The sequence below is a fragment of the Cydia fagiglandana genome, chromosome Z, assembly GCF_963556715.1.
Source record: "Cydia fagiglandana chromosome Z, ilCydFagi1.1, whole genome shotgun sequence".
In the NCBI taxonomy this organism is placed as follows: domain Eukaryota; kingdom Metazoa; phylum Arthropoda; class Insecta; order Lepidoptera; family Tortricidae; genus Cydia; species Cydia fagiglandana.
In genome coordinates, this window is record NC_085959.1 from 25688551 (window position 1) to 25712018 (window position 23468).

The following is a 23468-nucleotide window of genomic DNA, read 5'->3' on the forward strand; positions in this document are numbered from 1 at the left end:
ACCCTCGTATAACGCACGTGGGTGGGTGTGGTACCTACACAGTAAAACAAACCATATTGAAGAATAAGTACTTTTTTTATTACAACAAGTATATACGTAGGGTTTATAAACATCAATATAAAACCCGTACCATATCTGCTTAATAGTTATTTACGATACAAGTGCGAAAAAGAGGAAATTCGAAACGAGTGGCGATAAATTAAAACACGACCGAAGGGAGTGTTTTAAATCGACACGAGTTACGAATTACCTATTCGCACGTGTATAGTACAACGTTTTACAGTACATATGGCCCTTTAAACTTTTGACATCGCACGAAAAGTGCTATTTTACGCACTAGTGCGGGAAAATAGGACCATATGTACTGTAAATTAATTTTTTAGGTAGCTAAATATAGCTTGTATGTACACTTATGTTAATACGAAATCATCCTATGGACTATCAGAACGTCATATCGTAGGATTCGTAGGTCTTTCGAAGCTATGTTGACCAATGGTGTGGTATACTAATATATATGTCGGCGGCCGATCGTAAGATCAGGCAGATCGTAATGTTCCTGTGTAATGTTTTGACTATAGTCACATTAAACCAATATATAGGCAGGATAGGTTCGTTAGGTTGCTTCAGATGCCCGAAGGGCAAACTGCCCAGAAATAGGAGCCCCGCTCCGTCGACTCATGGAACGAGTCATTAAGCTGTGATAAACTTGGGGGCCACGATTTTTTCTAAGACTACACTTGTTCTACAGACAAAAACTCTTTCTTCTCAACAAATAAGCTTACATGAATGTTGCTTGACAGTTTTTTGTTAAAACAGAGCTCGTTCAAAGGCTTAGTCCGGCAAAGTGTCCGGCTAAACTTCGAGTTAGCTATAGAGTGGTATAGATTTACTGTCTTATCGAGAATTGAGACACAGAAAACATCTATGTTGTAGTTACAGGACATTGATACCGCGTTAGCCGCAATCTACGAGCCTAATGCGAATGTGTGTGTATGTTGGTGTGTTTGTAATATATTCATTGGGGTCTACGTCTCCATGGCGGTGGCGCCGGCCGCAGGCGCTGCGGCCGCGGCTCGAGGTTCGAACAGGCTTGATACTGGAATCAAACAAACGCACAGAGGGTCGAGAGAGCGGTGAATGAAATAAATTATACAACTTGGGGAACAAATTAAATTATTTTATTAAATATTCCGATATTGATTAATCCGGTCTTCGCCTCTGGAGGGCTAAGTCATGTGACGTCTAATAATGAAGCAAATGATGGTTAATAAACCAAGAGTTGAAAGCACTCGCTTCTGACGAGATATTTGGCGCTCGAACGGAAAAACAGATTTTATTTTATGATGGACCCGTCAAAAGCGGTCCCTATACATATTTAATATTAATTTATTAAGTAACTCGTCCGTGTTTAGTTCGTAATTACTTCTACTTAATCGGTTCAGTAGTTTCGGAGCAGATTCGCTGACAAACAGACGACAGAAATGAGTTATCCCAAAAAGGTTACGTTTTTTTACATTTGAGGTAGGCACGGAACCCTAAAAGTTAGGTGTTGTTGCATTCCAAATTGGCATGTGTGCTAGAACTATAAAAGTACCTACATATAATTTTTAGTTTGTAATAATGAGGGATTGACAACATGAAACATCGACCGGTCTGTATCGAACAGCAAAGCAAAACAAAATAAATATGAAAAAGAAAATTTATAAGAATACAATCAACATACACCTTACCTTACTATATGTATAGAACCGGTATTGTATAATAATATAATTTTTTGTACATATATTGTACCATTTGTACCCTAAAGTTATAAAACATGGCTGACATATTCAAGAAGATAGGTTGTGTTGTCCTGTATTGTGCGGTAGCTATAATCGTTAACAATATTTTAGTGTTTAGATACCTACGTATCGATTACAGTCATGTCGATGTTCGATTATGTGAATCCCTCGTTTCTGCTAGAAACAGTTGTATGTGTGTATGTGAACCTTGTTCGTTGGCGGTGAGGTCGAGCATCTCGATGAAGCATTCCTTGTTGTCGCCGCCCAGCGCCAGCGAGAAGGGCGCCTCGGGGCAGGCGGCCGCGCACAGCGCCTGCCCCACGCGGCTCGCGCGCTCGCTCACCTGCGCCGGCGGCGACCTGCGACATACCCGTCGGCATTCTTTACTACACAGACACCGCAGTGTGCAAATTTACTTGTAAAGTGCTACGATTCGAGCAGCATAACGGAATTGTATTCTACACCATTTTGTACTATAACAGCGTGGTGTGCCCAGGCGAGGCAAAAAAATCACAAATATATACATATTATTACCAAATAGATGTGTCGTACAGCCTTTGTGCAATATGATGCGATGCGGCTTTTTTATGCAGTTACGTTAAAATTAATTATTAGCATTTATCTGCAAAAAGGATAAATATGTTCCAATTTATGAATTTTTAATAGATATAAAACCTAGGATAAGAAAGTCGTAGTAGTAGGTAGCGAGGTTGTGATTTATGCTTATTTGTTATACGAGCTAAGATTCTTATGGATACGATACCTTTGAATGTCCCAAGTCTTGAGTTTGCCGTCCGTGCTGACGGTAACCATTAGGCCGGGAATTTCGCTAAGGATGAGACCTACAAATAAAAACAGTATCCTTTTGTAGCATTGAATCAGATAAATGAGCATTTTACACTGAATAAGGTAACGTATAAGTACCTTGTTATTTTTTAGCATTAGAAAACGGTATACAAACTTTCTTTGAAAAAAAAAAAATAGTAACTATGAATTACTTATGGAACTAAAGTAACGTAAATGATCATATTATGCTGTAGGTACATTTATATAATTGTTACATATTTGTTGTGACTTATTTTTCAAGAGTATTTCAATAAAAGGACACGTCAAGATTGTTCACCCTTTTTCTAATGTCCTCGGTCCCTTCCGGCGTAAAGCTCATACACCGAAGTAGATCGGAATGATATCGACAAAGTACTAGTGCAGTCGCAGCGCAGTATAAGGTCGCTACGCTAGTAGAGTGATTAATACTATAGTTAGTTTTTTTACCATTGCTATTGGTGGGAACCTATAATTGGCTTTTTGTTATCTATATACATAACTATTGTGCAATTGAAAATAAATAGAGATTGAGAATAAATAAATAAATAAATTAGAAATAAGGTATACAATCTTGATGCGTCTTTTAATTGAAAAACATATTTTAAAAATAAGTCACGGCAAATATGTAACAATTATGAATCTAATACGATCATTTATATTCTTCAGCTTTCATAAATAATAGTTACTGATTTTTAAAAAGCGGTTTTCAATTAAAAGACATGTCACGATCGCTTACCTTCATCAAAGTTCTTTCTAATGCTAAAAAAACTAACTATAGAAAAACGGGTACCTGTACAGTCTAAACAAAAATATCGAGCTTCGAATTTGATAGCTGACCTGGTACAGTCAGTACCAAATAGACAGCGGTGGCCAGAGTGACCAACTATATCGGAAGGTACAATGGCGTGTCACGATGAATCTGCCCACGTTGACTGACACTATATTATTTGATGCTGATTGTACATTAGTCAAGTTTACGTTTGATAATTCAGTTACCCCCTTATTCATAAATGTTTACTAAAGTTGAAAAGCCGATAATAATTGGTTGTCCCTTTCCGACGTATAGGTATGATGGAAAGGGACAAACGATTATTATCGGCTTGTCAACTTTAATAAAGGTTTATGAATAAGGGGGTTAGTGTATAGCGCAGTGGTTCCTAACTTGGGGGTAATTATTACTGAATCGCGATTAGAAAGGGATTGAGATAGCTGTCAATCCATATTGATTTTGACGTAAGTGTATGGAAATCTGTTATTTCTAATCCCTTTCTGATCGCGGCATGATAATACCCCCGTGGGAGTAAAACTGCTTTTTTAAGGGGGATAATAAGCTAAACTAATATATTAGTTAGTCATAGGGGTGACCAAACTAAAAAGGTTAGGAACCACTGGTATAGCGCCTTATGCTCCGACAAGCATTCGGGGGCAGTTTACACATGTTAAACAATCAACAAGTCTCGAATCTAACTGGTGATGGGCACGGTCTCGGGCACGGCAGTAAGCTAGAGCGGCGTTACCTGTGACCTCCTTGTCGTGCGCCGCGAGCTCCCACACGGGCTGGTCGTGCCGCACGTCCACGTACGCCACGCGCCCTTCGTTGTTGCTCATCTGCATCACCAAATGCATACACTGTATCACAGCTTTATAACAATAATATAATGCCTTTAAACGAGCAATTCTTGACTTGTCGCTCAGGTGCTTTAAAAGACTCCGTAAAGGCAGTTAACAAAACTTAAGATTCGTGTATGCAATAGTTTATAGCTGCACAGTTCGCAGTAGGCGCGGCGCGGTGGCAGAAGTAGGAATAGATTCCTCATACATCATTTTGCGGTGCTCAATGTCTTTGATCATAATTAATATAATTATCATGACTGTGTATAGCTCACATATGTAGTCCAAAACAATAATTATACACAAGAACCACGTTACAATGCAAATAAAATATTACAAAAATGTATTACAAACTTACTGCAAAACAGTAGGGGTTGTGGGGGTCCCAGGCGACGCGTTCGATCTCGGGGCCGAGCCGCCAGGCGCGGTGCGCCGCCGCGTCGCGGCAGTCCGACACGCGCGCCGCGCCGTCGCAACTCCCCGACAACAGCGTCTGCGGCTCGTGCAAGTGGAAGCTCAGAGACTGCACCTGCAACACAAATTACATTATAACCCGATGGACAAATAACCCCTATTATACACTCACTTTTTTATCGATCAAAATTGGACCGAACACTGAGCCGTAACCCGTAACGTACTCATAATAAACCAGAAAGAGGTCTGGAAGCGAGCATCAAATCTAAGAACTCTTTGCAAGATTTACTATTTATTCACTTAAATTAAGATTAACTAAATTTCTAGACCAAAATAAAATCCTCAACTCATGCCAATTTGGCTTTCAAAAGGGGAAATCTACTACAACAGCCGTATTCGAAACATTAAAGCTTGTTTGGGACAGTGTAAACAGGAAAAACCTTTGTGCCTGCCTCTTGATCGATATGTCAAAGGCTTTTGACTGCGTAAGCTTTCACATTATTCTAAAACAGCTTGAACATATTGGAATAAGAGGGAATGCTCTTCAACTATTTTACACTTATTTATACAATAGGGAGCAAGCTGTAGAAATTGTTAGTTATAATGCTCAAACAAAAACAGTCGAACAGGTACGGTCAGCATTTGAGAAAGTTCAAATTGGAGTTCCCCAAGGTAGCATACTTGGGCCACTTCTATTTCTAATCTACCTAAATGAACTTCCAAATATAGTTGATGTACCATGTACTTTATATGCAGATGATGTTACTCTATTGTTCTCAAATGAAAATACATATGAAAGCATGCAAGATCATATAAACAGTGTACTAACAACAGTTTTAAAATGGCTAAACAGTCTTAATCTCCATGTCAACTTAGATAAAACTAAACTTATACAATTTAGAAATTATAAAACTGTGCCTGAATCTGTTGTAGTGACAAATGCGAATACGTCAATAGATGACGTAAGCGATGTTAGTTTTCTCGGCGTGGAAATAGATACGCATCTAAATTGGAAGGCACATATAAACAAGATAAATAAAAAGATATCTAGTAGATGTTATGCTTTATCCATTTTGTCAGAAACTTGCTCCGAAAAAATAGTTATTAGTGCTTATTATGGAACAGTCTACCCACTACTTACGTACGGAGTAATTTTTTGGGGCAATTCTGTTGAGGTTGATAAAACATTCATATTGCAGAAAAGATGCTTAAAAACTGTTTTTAGAATGTACATAGATGAATCGCTACGTGACGTATTTAGGGAAAAGCGCTTTTTGACACTTACCGGCATTTATATATTAGAAATAAGTCTTTTTGTAAAAAATCACCCGGAATATTTCACAAAGCGTTCATGCAAAGAAAATGTCAGATCGCAATATAAATTTAATATGGTACTTCCGAGAGTTAGCACCTTAATATATAAAAAAAAGCACATTCATATCAGCTATTAATATCTACAATCATCTGCCTAACGAAATAAAGTGCCTGGAAGGAAATACTTTTAAAAGATGCCTAAAAAACTTTTTAATAGACAAAGTCTTCTATAACTTAAAAGAATTTTATAACTCGATTAACCTAAATGAATACTAAAATTTAGTTTAAGATAAAATATAAAAAACTTAGTTTAAGATAAAATGTAAAAACTTAGTTTAAGATAAAATATAAATACTTAGCTTAAGATAAAATATAAAAACCTAGTTTAAGATAAAATAAATTGTATGCCCGAAAAGGGTAAAACTGTTGATACTCATCAAAAAATGTACTTAGTTATAGTTCTTGTACCTACACAGTTTACACAATAAATATTTCTGATTTCTGATTTCTGAAAAAAAATATTGTATCCCGACACTCAAATAACGTCGTTAGTCCCTAAATCAAAACGAGATGATATTTAACTTCTATTTAGGTCACAGTTGTCTTAGAGAACGTATTGCGCCATGAAAGCAATGTTAGCATCGAAAAGGAAGTGTCATCTGCCACATTAACATAAATCAACAGCTGACATTTGTCCATTTGAGCTGTTTCATTTGAAACTATGCAGATGACGTCACACGCGTTAATTTAATCTTCACGTTGGGCCAACGCCAACGCCAACGAGGGACGCAGCCATGCGGTAGGATGAGATAGCAATCATTTGCTCCCTCTAACGCATAAATGCGTCTCTCAACGTTACGACGTTAACCAAAACCGAGTGATGAAAACCAATTTATGCCGGTGCCCAGACACGTCACGGGAGTTTCAATGCACAGAGTAAATACTCACTTTATCCTGAAAATAGTCCAGCTTCGTGTGGGGGGTTCCCTGGTCCAGGTCCCACAACAGCACTGTGTTGTCAGCGGACCCACTAGCCAAAACATGACTGAAACACCAAAAATGTACATAGTATAACTTTTGATTACTGAAACATCACCTAGGTAAATGGTTTAAGATTTTATCTCGTGTCTATGACTAGGATTTTTTGTTTGGCAATAATGTTGAAACCTAAGTAATTGCAGTAGGTAAACAGAAATACTCCAAATTTGGTCTTAATAAACTGTCCGGTGGTTACGGTTTCTGTATTAAATTTACTTTTAAAAATAGAGCATTTGAGTAACTAGTCATTACAGTATCTTTTTTCGAACCGACACAATGATTAGCAATGATGGAATTTATATATGAAAACAAGCAGAACAAATGATGTCACAGGTCAAGTTACATACTATTTGTAACTCTATCCAATTTATAAAATATAAATTGTATCAAAAAATAACTGCTGTATACGTTTTACAAATAATTTTCAGGTGCTCAATACCACATCCACTTAAAAACATACATACCAGTGGCGGCGCGTCTAGATTGTTCGTAGGCAAGCCCGTAGCCGAGTTGCCCTTACTTTTCTTCGTAAGTTTAAAGAAAATAGCCCAAGAGCCTGAATATCAGACAAGCAGATGGGAATCGAGTTCTATGGACGCTCCGCCACTGATACATACACAACATTTGAAGTAAAGAGTAAAAAACGAGTATTACTTGTATTTATGTGATAGTAAAGTTATATATATCACAGGAAGAGATTCAATTTGGCCTGAATTAAAATTATTTTGATGTTTGTTGGTAACATCTATGAACGCTTATTCCCAGTAACCGACTTAACGAATTATTGAATGATAACAGTTGAGAACACTCAAAGGGAAAGACCGGTAAATAAAAGCTAATAGTAGAGGGCGGCTTCGATTATACTTTTTTGTGGAGAATTCAACAACGGCATAGATAATCCAATTGACAGGTGAATTCGTAGAAGACTCACGTAAAATTTCTATTCCAAGACATGTCCAAGACAGCGTTTTTATGGCCAACTCTCTTGGTCTTCTTCTTTTTGTTGGGTTTCCGGCCGAGTTTGAAGGCCGGCTCGAGGCAGTTCTCGATGTCCAGGTCCCACACCTGGATGACTGGGTCCATGCCACCCAAGGCGCAAAGATTACCTGCTCACAAATCTCACGTTACTAAACATTTGTGCAACCATACAAACCATATATAATAGGACAATCAAAATGTACTTCGTGCTGTACTTACCTGGTTTGGTGTCTGAAGGGTCGTGGCTCAGCCACTCGATGCACAGTGGGAACCACGGCAGAACGATGTCATGGTGTACGTAAAAGGAATCTTCTTCTTTGTTGAAAACTAAAAAAATATATAATTTCAGTAACATATTCCGCTCCGCGTGATAAATTCTAAATTATATTACACATGCAAGTCAATAATAAATTCTTTAAAAAATACTTGTCTTGTTTAACATAGAAAATACAACTCAGTCTAGTTCACTTTTTTAGGTTTTATTTTTTCGCGTATCCAAATAGTTTGGTAGGTTCATTAAAACAAGGTGTTACTGTGAGTGTAGTGAGTTAGGTAGTCTTTGAAGGCAAAACTGACTGTAGACTTCAAGAACACTGGCGTCGCTCTCCACGTGGCCGACGAGCAGCAGGTTGTCGCTGGGCTTGATGATGTCATCCTCCTCGTCGCTGTCCGGCCCGTCTGTCTGTAATTATATGTTTTAACTATGGACTTAGGGGTTGGAGGGAGTTTTAGAGAGATATCATGTGTGATTTTTTTTCATAACTAAGCCTATAAAAGTGTGTTATTTGCGGATGGTCTACAACGCAAAAGGACTACTGTAATATTTTGTCTATATCGCTATTAGTCTTCATCGTAAACGGTCTAGAACGCAAAATGCCCACATTATTTTTTCCGTTTTATCTTAACTTTACAGCGATGTCGACGGGCTCCTATTTTGTGCTGTTTGGCCTTCGGCCGTTTGAAGATACCTAACGAACCTAACCTACCTATGTAAAATGTGGTGATATAAAAGGTGGTTATTTTGCGTTCTAGACCGTCCACGATTGACCGCTAAAAGTTAACAAATATGCATTATCTGAATTATGTAATTTAACATTATCAAATCAGTTTACAAAAACATATAATTAGATGTATCAAATGAGTGTGACATTTTTAACATGTATAGTTTGCGTTTCGGTTACATTACATGGACGCAGATCCGCGCGCTGAGGCGATGTGCTCTTTCGCGTCGCAATATACTTGGATATTGCATTATGATATGTTTAATAAGTAATCTTTATTGCTTACCCTAATCTGGACATTGTCACCCAAGTCTCCCAAGTTGGGTAAAGTTGCTACAGTTCCTATGCCCACTGGGTTAGCTGGAAAACGAAAATTGCATAAAGATTCTGACTAAATGATTACTACAAATTTATAATAACATAATTTGATGTCTATGGACAGATGCATCACTTACTTGAATCCTCTTCATCATACTTTTCAAAATCAAACTCATCATTGGGATTCTCGGGAGGAGGTCGGGCAGAGCTGGGACCTGCCTCAGCCTCATCGTCCGATACATCTTCTCCTCTCTCTGTTAAACTATTTTATTTACATTTAGAAAATATATCCAGTAGATAAGATTGGAAATAAGTTAGCAATTTATACATCAACAATCATTAATGGAATCATTGTAACAATAGATTATTAGCCCTTTATTCATAAAACTTTACTTCACTTTACTTTATGTTTTATTCCTTTCTTACAAATACAGAAGTCAAAATAACAGATAAAGACATACATAGCTAATTCAGGCCAGTAATGAATTTTTGAATAACGCTATTAGAGTGTTAAATAGATTTACATTTCTTTTAGCCTGTATATTGTACTCAAAATTGAACATGAGCCAGATGCAGCATTACATGATTAAGGAATTATTATTATGAGGACCTTACCGCAACTCATCTGCAGTTTGTTTTATAATTTTCTCAAGCTCTTTTTCTGTCAGCTCGATCTACAAAACATAAATCAATACATGTACTTTCAAAACACAGTAATAGAAAGGAGCAAGTATTTTATCACCAGCTATTTAACACATTCACTGCCAGGAACCTGTCTAGTGGGTGCTCGTAACTTTTGCTCAGATGCCCGACAATCCACAAGGGTTGTTGCTATAGATAGCAATAGATAACAACAGGCTACACAGGTATTATTTGAAAAAATGAATGTATTTTTTATCACCTGTATCTCAAAAATTATTTGTAAATAAACATCTGCAACTTAAGGTTTCATAGTATTTAAGCTTACATTAGAATTGCTTTGGCACAGGCCTGGCGCCCACCACATAGGCTCCTACTCAGTAGCATATTTCTATAAGGGCAGAGGGGGCTTGAAGAACAGAAAGTAACAGTATATTTGATTACCCATAGTCACACCCACCTCAAGTACTAGACGGAGCACATAAGCCAATCGAGGTCACCACACATATGTTCTCCTGTACAAATTTTGTATGGCAGAGTGACTGCTTATTTCAGCTGCGCCCACAATTAAGACCATTTCTCGGGTATTTTAAATATATTTATAATTATTAAGCTTTAGGGGTGTTCTTGGGTTTTTATAACACAACTCTATTGTGCTGCTGGATTCATAGCATTTTACAAGTAAAATTGTAAATATGTGTGGTGACCTCATGCTCTTTGTAAACATTTCGTAATGTGGTGTCTGTGTAGTCTGTGCCTTAGTAAATTGATCATAGTAGTAAAACATTAGTTTCATTCGCTTTCTTTACTTTTCAAAGGGGCCTGTTATGTGCCCAAGGGCCCCAGCATAGTTTAAGACGGCCCTGCTCCTACTACCGTGTTGATAGTTATGAGGCCTCCCCGACTCACCTTTTTTCTGTCTGGCAGATAATGTGTTAAAGTTCATTTTATTATTCAGGAGAAGTTGCTAAGCGGGCGAGGTGTTTAGAATTACCTTATTATTATTCAGGAGAAGGTGCTAAGCGGGCGAGGTGTTCAGAATTACCTTACCGCGCTCTTATTCTCTTAACAATAAAGTCGCGTCAAGATAATTTTGGACACCTCGCCCTTTTAGCAACTATTGCTGCTGACTGTACACTAATAATTATACGTATTTGGCTATTTCGTAAGCTTTACTTTCAGTGGGTAGAACCACAGAATACGTGGTTGCCAAAAAGCAGCATAATTACCTTTTCAGGAACTTCTTTGGCTACCCCGCGGCGCACAAAGTGCATACAGGAGACCAAACTAACAGTAGGTGTATTTTCTTCCATTTTAATTCTCGTTTAGGCCTTATAATTAAAAAAAGCTTAGGTGCGCATGTGTCGATCAATGCACATAGCACATTCTATTCAAATACTTTGTAAAAACACATGCACAGAACACGCATGCTTCTTTCAGTACACGCACCGAAATCTAAGTTTGACAGTGACAAATAATAATTTGTCACTTGCCAGCTTGTCTATTGATTTGTTTTTTTTTCTGGCAAAGGATGAGGCAAAGCCCCAAGATGTGAACAAGGTCAGTCTGCCACATTCAATTCCACATCCCGAGAGAAAACATTATATATAATATCCTCTCTATCGCTCTTGCTGATTTGAGCGATAGAGAGGCAATAATAGAAATAGAAGTTCGTTTTTCGCGGTAGAGCCTCTGGCCCAACTCTGGTCACACATCAACTTTACTGTAAAAGATATCGCCATCACAGAGAGGCATAAGGACCGGGAACTTGGTATGGTCAAAATATTATATCTTTTTCGTCTCACTTATTTATAGTTGATAGCTGCGTCCTTAACGTACCCTTGCACACGATCAAACGTGCGCCGGACCGCATCAAGGTCGCGGTCCGGTGCGGCCGTCTGTAGACATTTAAAATGTAGTGCTGTCAGGTCGGGTCTGGATTAACCATAAACTAAACACAACCAAACCCAATATTAAGTTGCTAACACACTATCGCACCGCACCAAGGTCATTGTGGGACGCACCCATAAGTAAAAGGGAGAAAGCGATATCTCTTTCTCCCTCTTACTTATGGGTGCGTCCCACAATGACCTTGGTGCGGTGCGATAGTGTGTTAGCAACTTTAACATCGTTCATAATTATCCATACGTCGCAGTCAAACGGTTTTAACATCTTTACTGCGGAAACTTACACTTATCTACCACGTTTCGCAAGTAAATTATAAGTAAGTATTTCTACGATATAGGTATTTAATAAAGAAAAAATGTTGTTCCTAAACTCGTTATATTAACATATTTTATATTTGGTTTGGCTGTGTTGGGTGAGATGATTTATGCATTGAAACAGAGTAACATAAATTTGTAATACATTTTTGTTGGATTATAAAATATGCTATTTTTTGAGACAAAAATAAAAACCCAGGTGATTTGTTAAAAATCACACTGTAAAATCTTCACCTTATAAGTTAGTGTCCTATGCTCTATTTCTCTATTGCTGTCAAAAATGGCGTTGCATTGCATTTGTCATTGGAGTCGCATTATTTACTTCTTTCATAGTGCGGAATTCTAATTGCTTTTCTTATTATAGGTTTACAAATTGCTTCAACAGTGACGTAACGCTATGGAGAGGTGTGTCTGATCACTTGAAGACGGGTAGCCCTACGTTGATAATGCCTTATTGCTACGCACCCGGGTGCAATCATATTTCTCGAAGAGAAACCTGCAGTTTCTTCAGATTTCCTGCCGATACAAAACTATTTGAGGAGTGGAAAGCTCTTTGCCCGTAAGCATAGTTAATGTAATTTCCTTTTTTTTTCGTCACCTGATGTGAAAGAAGACGCTGGTAGACCTGCACAGCATTGAAAAATTGCTTATGACGGTACCACACTATTCATGAAGCAGATTTACCTCTTAATATGTAATATTTGATCTCCCGAGACTTCTGAAATACCCAACAAAGGGCGGAATACAAATCACACTTCTGAAGCCAGTGCAGAAGCTGTAATAACTATATTTAGGGGCTTACATTTTGCTTAAACTCCTGCAACATGTCCTTGTGTATCTGTATGTCTCAATGGTGCCATCACACACACAAGCTGACTTTTCAGTTAGTCAGAGCCTGAATCTGGTTCTGGAATATCAAATTTATTAACTGACCATACAGACTCAGGTTCTTAAGTCAGTATGTGTGATGTTGTCTTGTAAGTGAACATCATTTGTATAGCCTGTCAAAACAACTTTGTCAGTAGATAAAAAGCGTGAAATTCAAGTTTTCTGTGGGATAACAACCCTTGGTGCCTTTTTACTACATATTTTATATAAAAAATACTTCCAATTTCGAAATTATCCGAGGTATATAATTTATCTGAGGCTGTTGGTAAGAAGTTATTATGGTTAGCTTTATGTATACTGGCTGTGGGCTAAGTTGTTAAACAAGTAAAAATGTAATATATAAATTAGTTTTTGTCACCTTGGCTACTAGTAGTAGAAGTACTAGAGAACTTTTTACCAAGGGCCTGGTGGAAGAAGGCATTCAGAATCACCCAGATACACCTTTTTAGGGTTCCGTACCCGAAGGGTAAAACGGGACCCTATTACTAAGACTTCGCTGTCCGTCCGTCCGTCCGTCTGTCCGTCTGTCACCAGGCTGTATCTCACGAACCGTGATAGCTAGACAGTTGAAATTTTCACAGATGATGTATTTCTGTTGCTGCTATAACAACAAATACTGAAAACAGAATAAAATAAAGATTTAAATGGGGCTCCCATACAACAAACGTGATTTTTGACCAAAGTTAAGCAACGTCGGGCGTGGTCAGTACTTGGATGGGTGACCTTTCTTTTTTAATATTTTTTTGTTTTTTTTTTGCTTTATGGTACGGAACCCTTCGTGCGCGAGTCCGACTCGCACTTGCCCGGTTTTTTTTACACTTTAACCTGCCTTTTTTATAAATTATTTATTGTTAACAGTATTCTAACATAATATTATGAAACAAATTTTTAGGCTTAAAGAGAAGGAGCCTACTAATGAAGACCGATTGTGCAGTTGCCATTTTATTAATGGCGATAAAGCAAATTTGCCAACCGTATTTGCATATAGTAATGCAAGCATTGAATTCTCTGCATCAACAGAAACTATTGTGGAAAAGTAGGTATTATTACATGGCATCATATCTCATACCAGTTGCAATACCATTTTAGTGCATGGAGCATTTGTATGGAATATAATTTGATATTTACCACAAGTTGTCTGATGAAGGAAATATACTCTGGACTGCCACTTACACAAAATCCAACTTGTCTAATCTGTAATTGGAGGGTGGTTCCTTCCCAGCTTACAGTTGTCAGCAGACTAGTATATTTTTTTCTGAAATAAATTTAAATATTAAAAAAAATTTACTATCTGTTAATTTGTCATACTTTTAGTGCAACATCAAATGATTTAATGGATCAGCAAACAACAAAAACAGATGAGTGGGAGTGCAGGGCTTGTCTTGAGAAAGCTGGTCCTACCACAAGCCTGGTCAATCTTTTTGATGCTTGGTCATCACCGTGGGAAGGAATGGAGAGTACTGTAGCTGAAGACCTTGCTAAAGTTGGACATATCAAGGTAAGACCTACAATTCATCAGCCCTTTAACTAACATCTTGACAGATGATTTATGCAGCATCTGTAGGCGAGGAACAACATCTCGTGGCTGTATAAGCTAATGCGGGACCGGCATTTGCCACCACTTTTGTGGCAGCTCAAGCAGGGAGCCATGTCAGCATCATCAGGTGGATTGTGCCTCTTTGCACGTTTTTGGGCAATGTCTTGGAACCATATGTTGTTGTCGATTATGAGTTTTGCAGGGTTTTAATCCAACTGGTTTATTTGTGAGACCAAATTACTATGGATGTAGGGCATAATTGTTTCCCACCGTATAGTCTCGGGAATACGCTACTTCAGCCAACCTCAGTATTTTTTGGACTGAGACTAACTGAAGTAAGACATGTTCGTACGTTTCTGTGAAAATACGATGGAAAGTAATTATATGCACTACAATTGTACCAAGTCAATGTGTCACTTTTGTTTGTTGTTTTACGGAGATTACGTTTTTATTTTGCAGCTATCATCAACAGACCAACATTCAAAGTTTATCTGTAACTCTTGTTACACAAAACTTCAAAATGCGTGTACTTTCGCTGCAGTTGTACAAAAAAGTGATAGAATTCTTAGACAGAGGTTCCCTCATACAGATCTAGACCCGGGTGATACCACCGTGTGGCCCAAACCTATTCAACTAGACCAAAATGTAAATGATACTGTTTTTGAAATTCCCATGGATATAGAAATTAAACAGGAAGTTCTGTCTGATAATGACTATGGTGAGAATGGAAATGGATGTTCGGATTCACAATACAAGGAGTTAGCAGATGCAGAAATAAAAATAGAGCCTGAGGAATGGATAAGACCACAACCTATTAAGATCAATGGTTAGTAAAACTATTACCTAAATAACTTTCTATTTAAGGTGGGCAAACAGCATCTTAACATGTGCTCTAACACTCGTGGGTCTCTTATTTGCTTTTGATCTTGAATAGAAATGGAATTGTTACTACCTTTTTTTTGCCTACACATCTTTGGCGCTACTATTAAACCTGGTAGGCTAAGGGATGTGATCTTGCCATTAAATTTGGTAGGTATATATGTTTTAGGTTCTCTTAATACCTATTAGGCTTACGAATATTGGATAGGTTACAACTTAGAATGATTTATAGCAATATACTATTTATACCTACTGTTTCTACTAATATGGAATTCTTTGAAATTTCTAGGGACATTTTCCTACCATGAAGGAACTGAGCATTCTGCAAATGGAAATGAAATGCTGGAAGAGGTATGATTTTTTATATAACTAACTTTCATTCACATTCAGGTTTTGAAATGCCCATAAGGCAGTTTATCAATCAATTAGCTTCATATTGTACCTATATGTTTCGTTTTCTTATTCTAGTCTTAATTTATTTTGACAAGTTCAAATAGGTGATTGAGCTTAATAGGTAATAAAAAGTCATTTCAGTTTTTAGATGCACCATTGAAAGAGGAGCCCACTAGTGAAGCAGACTCTGACTCGGTACCTACTGACCTTCCTCTGGAGTGTATGCTGTGCGCCAAGTCATTCCACAGTGTATCTGGGCTGAAGGTAACGTTTTGTAATAAGGTAAATGATGAATTAAATATTGAAAAAGGATAGAGGTGAAGCATGTATTTAAAAATGCCACTATTTTAAAGTGCCAGCCAAACCTCAATAACACTGGTAGCATGCTTAGCTAACGCTTAAAATAGAATCTTGTTCTCTGCGGGAATCAGTATTTTTGTGTATAAAGTGCCATTCTTCTGTAGAGGGTAGACATAAGTCTGTCTAACTAAGCTGACTCTGAAGTAACAAAGCGTGAAGTTCCAAAATCAACGACTTTTATACTAATTAGACTTTTATAGCGGAACTGCCACACTCTGTCACTGCTAAGTTTGTGCTAGGTCCGACTCTAGTCAGCACTTTTTTATTTTCATGATTTTAACTTATATGTTATGTGTATGTCTACCTTATCATGTTACTTTTGTATGTTAGACTAGTTTATAACGAAAAATTAATGATTTATGATTTATATATTATTCTATTGCCACTAAGCTCTCAAATATTGATACCATTTTGTTTCTCTAATAGGCTCATGTGATAGCACAACATTCCTATAAATCAGTAAAAAGAAAGACGGGGGGAAAACAATCGCCAACAAAGAAGAAGGATAAATACGTGTGCTCAACATGTAGACGAAGTAAGTATATTTAACCCGTACTTATACACCTGATAGACATCTCTTTCTACTACTCCATAACTATTTCTAATAGGGCTCACTGAGTCTTATGCTATACTTTGATTTTTGTATTGTATTGTATTGTATTTATTTATTGCAATTCACATGTACATTAAGGGTTTTACAAGTACTTAAGAGTATGGGTAGGTACACAAATGACGCATGAAACCCTGATGGGCGCAGCAATTTAGGTAGATATGTAAACAGTACTTATCATTATATATGCCCGCATAGTTTCGTATTCTAGCATTATACAATTAGGTAGGTAGGTATAGGTAAAATTTTTTGAACTGATCTTGTTCACTTACCTGTACTAACAATGGCATTGTTCTATTACAATCCTATTATCTGCTTTTGTTCTCGTAGGCGCCAACCAATTTACTTACAAAATAAGTTAGAAGTACACTGCATTTATATTGAATTCTAAACCTTATGTCGTGTTGAATGGGGTTAAAATGGTTTAAAAAGATAATATCATATTCAATCTTTTGGAAAGTCACATGCACCTTAGCCACGACAGGTGTCGATGGTTGTTAAATGCAAAAAAAAGTTGGGTTAGCCATTATTTAGTTAGTGTATTTTGTAGTCTATTGTTTAAAGAAATAGAGTCGTTAATCTATACTAACATTTCAAGGCGGTTATAATCTGCTTTTACTACGAGGGGATTATCCTAATTTGTGGTTTACCACTCAATGGTATTGTATTCTTGAGACTCTTTGAGTGAACTAGCTCAGATCGCTTGATTCATACTATACATTGTTACTTTTAGCATTAGAAAGAACTCTACAGAACAAAGTAACTTTGTTCTGTGGACTAAGTGCTTTTTAAGCACTTTTTACAACAAAGTTGTAACCTCTAGGGAAAGTGTCATATTTTTAAGGAAACAATTTTCATTACATTACTATTACGTGCTATTACCGACATACTGACCTTCATGTCATACGACCTAAGAAATAAGTATATTTATGTAAGCTTTTAATATTTAGTATTTTAATTAATAATTTAATTGCCTATGTCCAGCCGTGGACGTCTTTGGCAGATATGATGATGTTGAATTTAATAAGACTACCTTGCGGTCGATTTTAAAGGCTTGCTACACGGTCGCCGACAAGCCTTCTAACCGTCTGGGGGCTTGTCGGCGACCGTGTAGCAAGGGCTTTAGTTTTCCAAAGTTATTAGCGGAACACAAAAAAAATCACTATTAATATTTTACACAATGATTGTGACCAATAAGATATTTTTCATTTCATTTATTTTCAGATTTTGTAACATCTACGGATTTGATGGTTCATGAGACATGCCACAACAAAGCTATATGCTACGGCTGCAACCAGAAGTTCGACTCATTCGAACAGTTATCCAGGCATAGAGTGCGCTGTAAAGTTATCACCACACAAGATCTACCAAGGCCCAAGACCCTGGAAGATGTAAAACGGTAAGTTTGTAGCTGCAGACTGTTTTGTTTGAGTTTAGGAGGGTCGTGGTTCCTTCTCCTTTTACAATAGACATCTGTAGCCAAATACCGTTATATCATAGATAAGACTATCGATGAATATAAGGACAAAAAACATGAAATATCTTCGTTATTTGTTCTAAACAAACAAATTCATCCAATACCTACTTGTATTTATGTACTTTGAATATATGAAATCTTTTCACGCTTATACCTATATCGCTGACCTTTGATGAAATTGGTGAAATATAGGATAGATTTAATCAAGTAAATCATAATTAGGGTCAAGTCGGGGTCAAAAGCTGCGTATATATGTGAAGGTATTATTTATTACATACCGATTAATTAGAGCTTACATAATAATAATTGACATTATCTATAGTTCACTTTTTAGCATTGGAAAGAACTTGAAAGAAGATAAGCGATCTTGACATGTCTTTTAATTGAAAAACGCTTTTTAACCTTTTGAACGCCACAGAGGGCAAATGACGTCAACGCAAAATCGTGACAACGACGACAAAGACGGCATTTGACGTCGATCGTTTTTTGATGAAAATCTACTTACTGAAAAACACCCCAGTTAGGCCCCCCCCTCCCCACATCTAGCGTCTTTCGAGCGTCGGCGTCTGGTCAGCGCTATGGAAAATGACGTCGTTGCGTCGACGCTGCGTCGACGTTGCGTCGAGCAGCGGCCATAGAATTGTAGACGCCGATGCTCGAAAGACGCCCTTTGTTCTCCGTCTGCCTAAAACGGATAGTGCCTATGTCGCGTTATGCCTAAACTTCAATCTTTAGGGGCATAAAGACTATCTAGCTTGCTGGCCGTTTCGCTGTTTGTCTGTATCTTCGTGTCGGAAGCCGGTGTTGCTCGAAGGTCTGTATAGTGGACTGCCTGTTTCGAGCACTTACCTAAATCTTTAAGTGGCATAGTAATAATACCACTGTTGTCCTAATGCGTGTCAGTCGTAATGCGATGTAGCTTAACAGCCATTTAGTCTTAATACCCTTTAGTACAAAAGCTATAATGGCATGTTGATAATTAGGAACTTGACGTTTTATGTCATGTGCGATTTAGACTTGAGAGCTACATAGGCACAATCCGTTTTAGGCAGACGGAGAACAAAGGTATAAGAGTCATCATTGTTACATATTGGCCGTAACTTATTATTAAAATGTGTTTTTTAATTAAAAGACACATCAAGATTAAACCTTATTTCTAATGCTAAAAAAATGAACTATATGCATGATAAAGGTATTGACTATAACTTTATCCATCTTACCTGATTTAATTATGACTTAATAGGATAATAGCTGAGGAACACAAAACCACTGATGATGACGATTTGCCGAAGGAACAACTCGAGTGTCACCTCTGCACAGAGAAGTTCAGCGATTCATACTACATGAGAATCCACCAAGAGATCCACCACAGCAGCGAGCAGCCCGAGCCGGCCGCGGCGCCGCCGCCCGACGACGGCGCGCCCCACATGGACCCCGCCACACTTGAGAGCATATTCAGTGAAGATAAATAAACTCGACGTATGGACCACAATTCTCATAAATTAACTATACGTACATAGTTAATTGTTTTACAACGAGGCAAAGTTGTTGCTAACTCCTCGTGCTAATATTGCCGATTCCAGAATGTGTTCTAACAGTGGAGTCTTGAGCGTTGCAAGGGTTTCAGCGCATGAGGGTTAAACAAACTGTGCTACCTACTGAATTGAAACACAATTTTTTTACCATATTAACAAAAACATAAAAAAATCAAACCCAAATGAAGGCTATTAAATATTTATCATTCGTCATCACTTAAAAATCAATTTCAGCAGCCAACATGAGGTAAAATCAACTCAAAATTTGTATTTAGTTACTTTGCTACTCTTGTGGATAAAATGTATAAGTTAGTTTTGAATTATAAAGAGAACCTTTACGAGCTGCTGTGGTGAAAAATATTTATCTCATTGTAAATTGTTGTGACTGTTCATTAGACGGTTTAAATTATGCGTAAAGGACTGGTTTAATGTTAGCTAAAGTTGTTGATTGTTGAGGTGTGGTTTATAAGACTGCGCTGCGCATAGTTGGCGCTAAGTTATATACATGGAGGTAAAGCCCTATGGTTAAACTCAGCGGTCGGTAACCTTTTAGCAGTCAAGGGACACATAGTAAGTAACGAAGTTGACGCGGGCCGCACTTTGTTAATATTTGTGACTTTATCAGTCATTGTCGTTTGTCAATATTACATACAAAATAGCCAGGGAGGTTCGCGGGCCTCAGCAGAGGTTCGCGATTCAGTTAGACCAGCGGGCCGCCTGTTGCCGACCGCTGGTTTAACTGATAGCTTCACAAAATACTCGTAAAAGTTTCAATTCATATCTGTTAGATCTCAATTCTAAAGTGCGAAGACTATGGTGAGACATACTCGTACAGTAGGTACTTGGTGCTGGTGCCTAATAAAATACAGACGCCGAGAGGAGGCGTAGTTTAATTATTTCGAACAAAATGCGATGCTAGAAGTGAATCCTTTAATGCGGTTCCATAATCGACTGTTCACTGCCAAGGACACTAATCTGTACATTGTGTATTGGAAAAGGGGCGCTTGGCTCCAGTCGCCTATAGGGCCTCCCAGAGGCGAATTTGCCCACGGCTAGATTAGTTCACGCTACGCCACTGTTTAGCACTGAAAGTGTTAATTACATTAATTACGCTACATTGGTACGAAAAAAGTGATTGTATAATATTATGTATGTAGATATAATGTGCGACTATTATACCAGTGTTTTAATTGAATTCCGTTAACTTCAGGGTCTGGGTAATTACGTTTAAGGAAACTAAATACCATAGTTAATTTTTTTATTAATGTTGCATAAAACGTTATTGTTGTAACACGGGCATTACATTTAATTCAACCATAAATTGAAAACTGTGACATAATGACATTTTGAACATCAATCGTCCGAGATAGTACTTAGGTTTAGTAGAAAATGTATAAACTCGTAACTAATCAATAAGTAAACAGGCCCTAAGGCAAGTGCACACGCTCGTGTGGGCATTAACAGATAAAATTTCATTGTAGATTATCTCCGAAATGGAGTTAATTAGAATACCGGTGTCTTTGAAAAAATTACTAGATTTAAGTTTAGGAATACTTACACCCTTGAAATTAACGGATATAAAAAAGACGGTATAAATCCTACTGTATTGATTTTTAATTTTATTCTTTTAACTACAAATTTTATTGTCATTTTGTGTAATAAATAATGTATCAAACTTATAAATCGTAAAGCTATTTTGATCATGAAGAAAAACGTGTTAATATTTCATCTGGTATTTTACTGTGATTATTATAAATTCTCATTGTCTGTATTTTGCAGTTATACATTATAATCATAACTATGTAGGTATGTATTTATTTATATTGAAAATTTATTTAGATTGAAGTCACAAAAAAATACTGTTCTGTTTCATTTATGAAATAAGCTTATTATAGCCGTTCGATTCGTAGCTGGCCCCGAAATCCTTTGTCTATTGTTAAGTAAAACGGCGTGTGCCACCTGCATCGTCACTTTAACCGGTTATTGAATTACAACTATGAAAATTGCAATAAGATTCAAAATGAACACATGGAAGAATAATTTGCCAGTTCTTGTATATAGTTCGTAGCTTCGTAACTGAGCCCGAGCTAATCCTATTGTCTATTGTTAAGTAAAACCGCTCGTGCCACGTGCCACCACCACCTGCATACTTCGGTTACTGAGTGCCGGCGAGTCGAACGCTACAGAACCAGTCTAAAATGTGTCATCGAAATGCGTAACAAAGGCGCGTTATCGGAGAGCGCAACTACACTGGTTTTTTGAGCGTTGGACTAGCCTGCGCTCAGGTGCCAAATAGAATAAGGATGACCCTTTTTTGCAGGTAAGTAGCACGTGCGGTTTTACTTAACAATAGACAATAGGATTAGCCGCCGGGCTCAGTTACGAACTACCTATAGTCCCTCTACGGTTACCGAGTGCCGTCGTGCTGAGCGCTACAGAACCGGTCTAATAGTACCTCCACCAAACGAAAACCAAAAATTGCCAATCGGGGGAAATAATTCGTGTACTCGCATATTTTGGCATTGTTATAGGGAATGGGGTACTAAACAGCATACTCGTACTACCGGAGGGTGGGAGTGAAGCTAACGGGTAGGGGGGGTTTAAAGTATTTTTACAAATAAAATACCCTTGTAGGTAATATCACTAATTGGGATGAGGTATATACTTTGTGATGTTTCAGCGAGACAGCGCTATGCACGTATAATAGCGACAACCCGGTCGCACATCGCAACGAGGTGCGAATCGTATCCAGTGTGCTAAGCGTCATAAGTATAAAACTGATTGGGTACCTATATGTAGTTTAAATCTTAAGAAGTAAAACCATTTATTAAATGCCTACAGTTTATTTCAGAAAACGTTACACAATAAGTCATAATTTTAGGCTAAAGAAAGTGCCAACAAATGCGCGTTTGTGCTTTTTGTAGGAATAGGAAACCACATCAAATCTACGTCTAAAGCTTTTGTAATACAAATGTGATACACGTTATTGCTAGTAATCTGATAATACACTTGGCAAATCTAACAAATAAAACAACTTATATAATAAATAGCAGAATACTATAAAATATAATTTAACAATCGTTATCTGATGTAACCATATCTTATCTAAGTTGTTTTAATACCTTGTATCATTCGTCTCATATTAAAAAATAATATCTTACTAACTCAAATTTATGTACGAATCATCGTGTTTATTGATGTCAAGTAGGTAAACAAAGGAATGTAACGTACTGAACATTCACAGCCATTTTAAATTAGGTACGTTTTATGGTATCGTCTTGGTTCGTCCCATTCGTTATTCGTCAAGTTCTTAAATTAGTCCTATTCTGCTTTCGTCACTCATTCTACATTGAAAGCCACCGTCGATTGTGATGAATGTAGAATGAGTGACGAAAGCAGAATAGGACTAATTTAACCCTTTGACCGCCGTTGTCCGGTATAGAAGACAACGATAGAACGATACGCTGGCGCCGTCGTCTTGTATACAAGACACAAATTCAACCACTGAGTTAATGTGAAAATAATAACAATTGCAATTTCATTTACACTCGTGTTCATATTTAAGGTCTTTGTTTTTTCATTTATTTGCTTTTTAAGCCGCTATATAAATCCCTTCTTTTATAATAAGGCATTTAAAAAAATTGCTCC

At 37.4% G+C, this 23468-nt stretch overlaps 2 protein-coding genes across 2 annotated transcripts; one reads left to right on the forward strand and one right to left on the reverse strand.

Moving 5' to 3' along the window:
• Positions 1–56: 56 nt before the first annotated feature.
• On the reverse strand, positions 57–11354 carry LOC134678080 (periodic tryptophan protein 1 homolog). Its single transcript, XM_063536524.1, has 13 exons — positions 11149–11354; positions 9896–9954; positions 9418–9542; positions 9249–9322; positions 8538–8643; positions 8181–8288; positions 7915–8089; positions 6894–6990; positions 4576–4746; positions 4124–4214; positions 2545–2623; positions 1989–2140; positions 57–1096 (listed from the first exon to the last, which is right to left on the reverse strand). Exons 1-13 carry the CDS (start codon positions 11230–11232, stop codon positions 1026–1028), a joined length of 1392 nt encoding a protein of 463 aa, XP_063392594.1. The 5' UTR covers positions 11233–11354; the 3' UTR covers positions 57–1025.
• Positions 11355–12041: 687 nt separating this feature from the next.
• Positions 12042–21679, forward strand: LOC134679463 (uncharacterized). The gene is made up of 10 exons (XM_063538384.1): positions 12042–12143; positions 12506–12700; positions 13922–14065; positions 14344–14527; positions 15026–15392; positions 15735–15796; positions 15980–16102; positions 16625–16733; positions 18033–18207; positions 19529–21679. Exons 2-10 carry the CDS (start codon positions 12588–12590, stop codon positions 19755–19757), a joined length of 1506 nt encoding a protein of 501 aa, XP_063394454.1. The 5' UTR covers positions 12042–12143; positions 12506–12587; the 3' UTR covers positions 19758–21679.
• The last annotated feature ends 1789 nt before the right edge of the window (positions 21680–23468 follow it).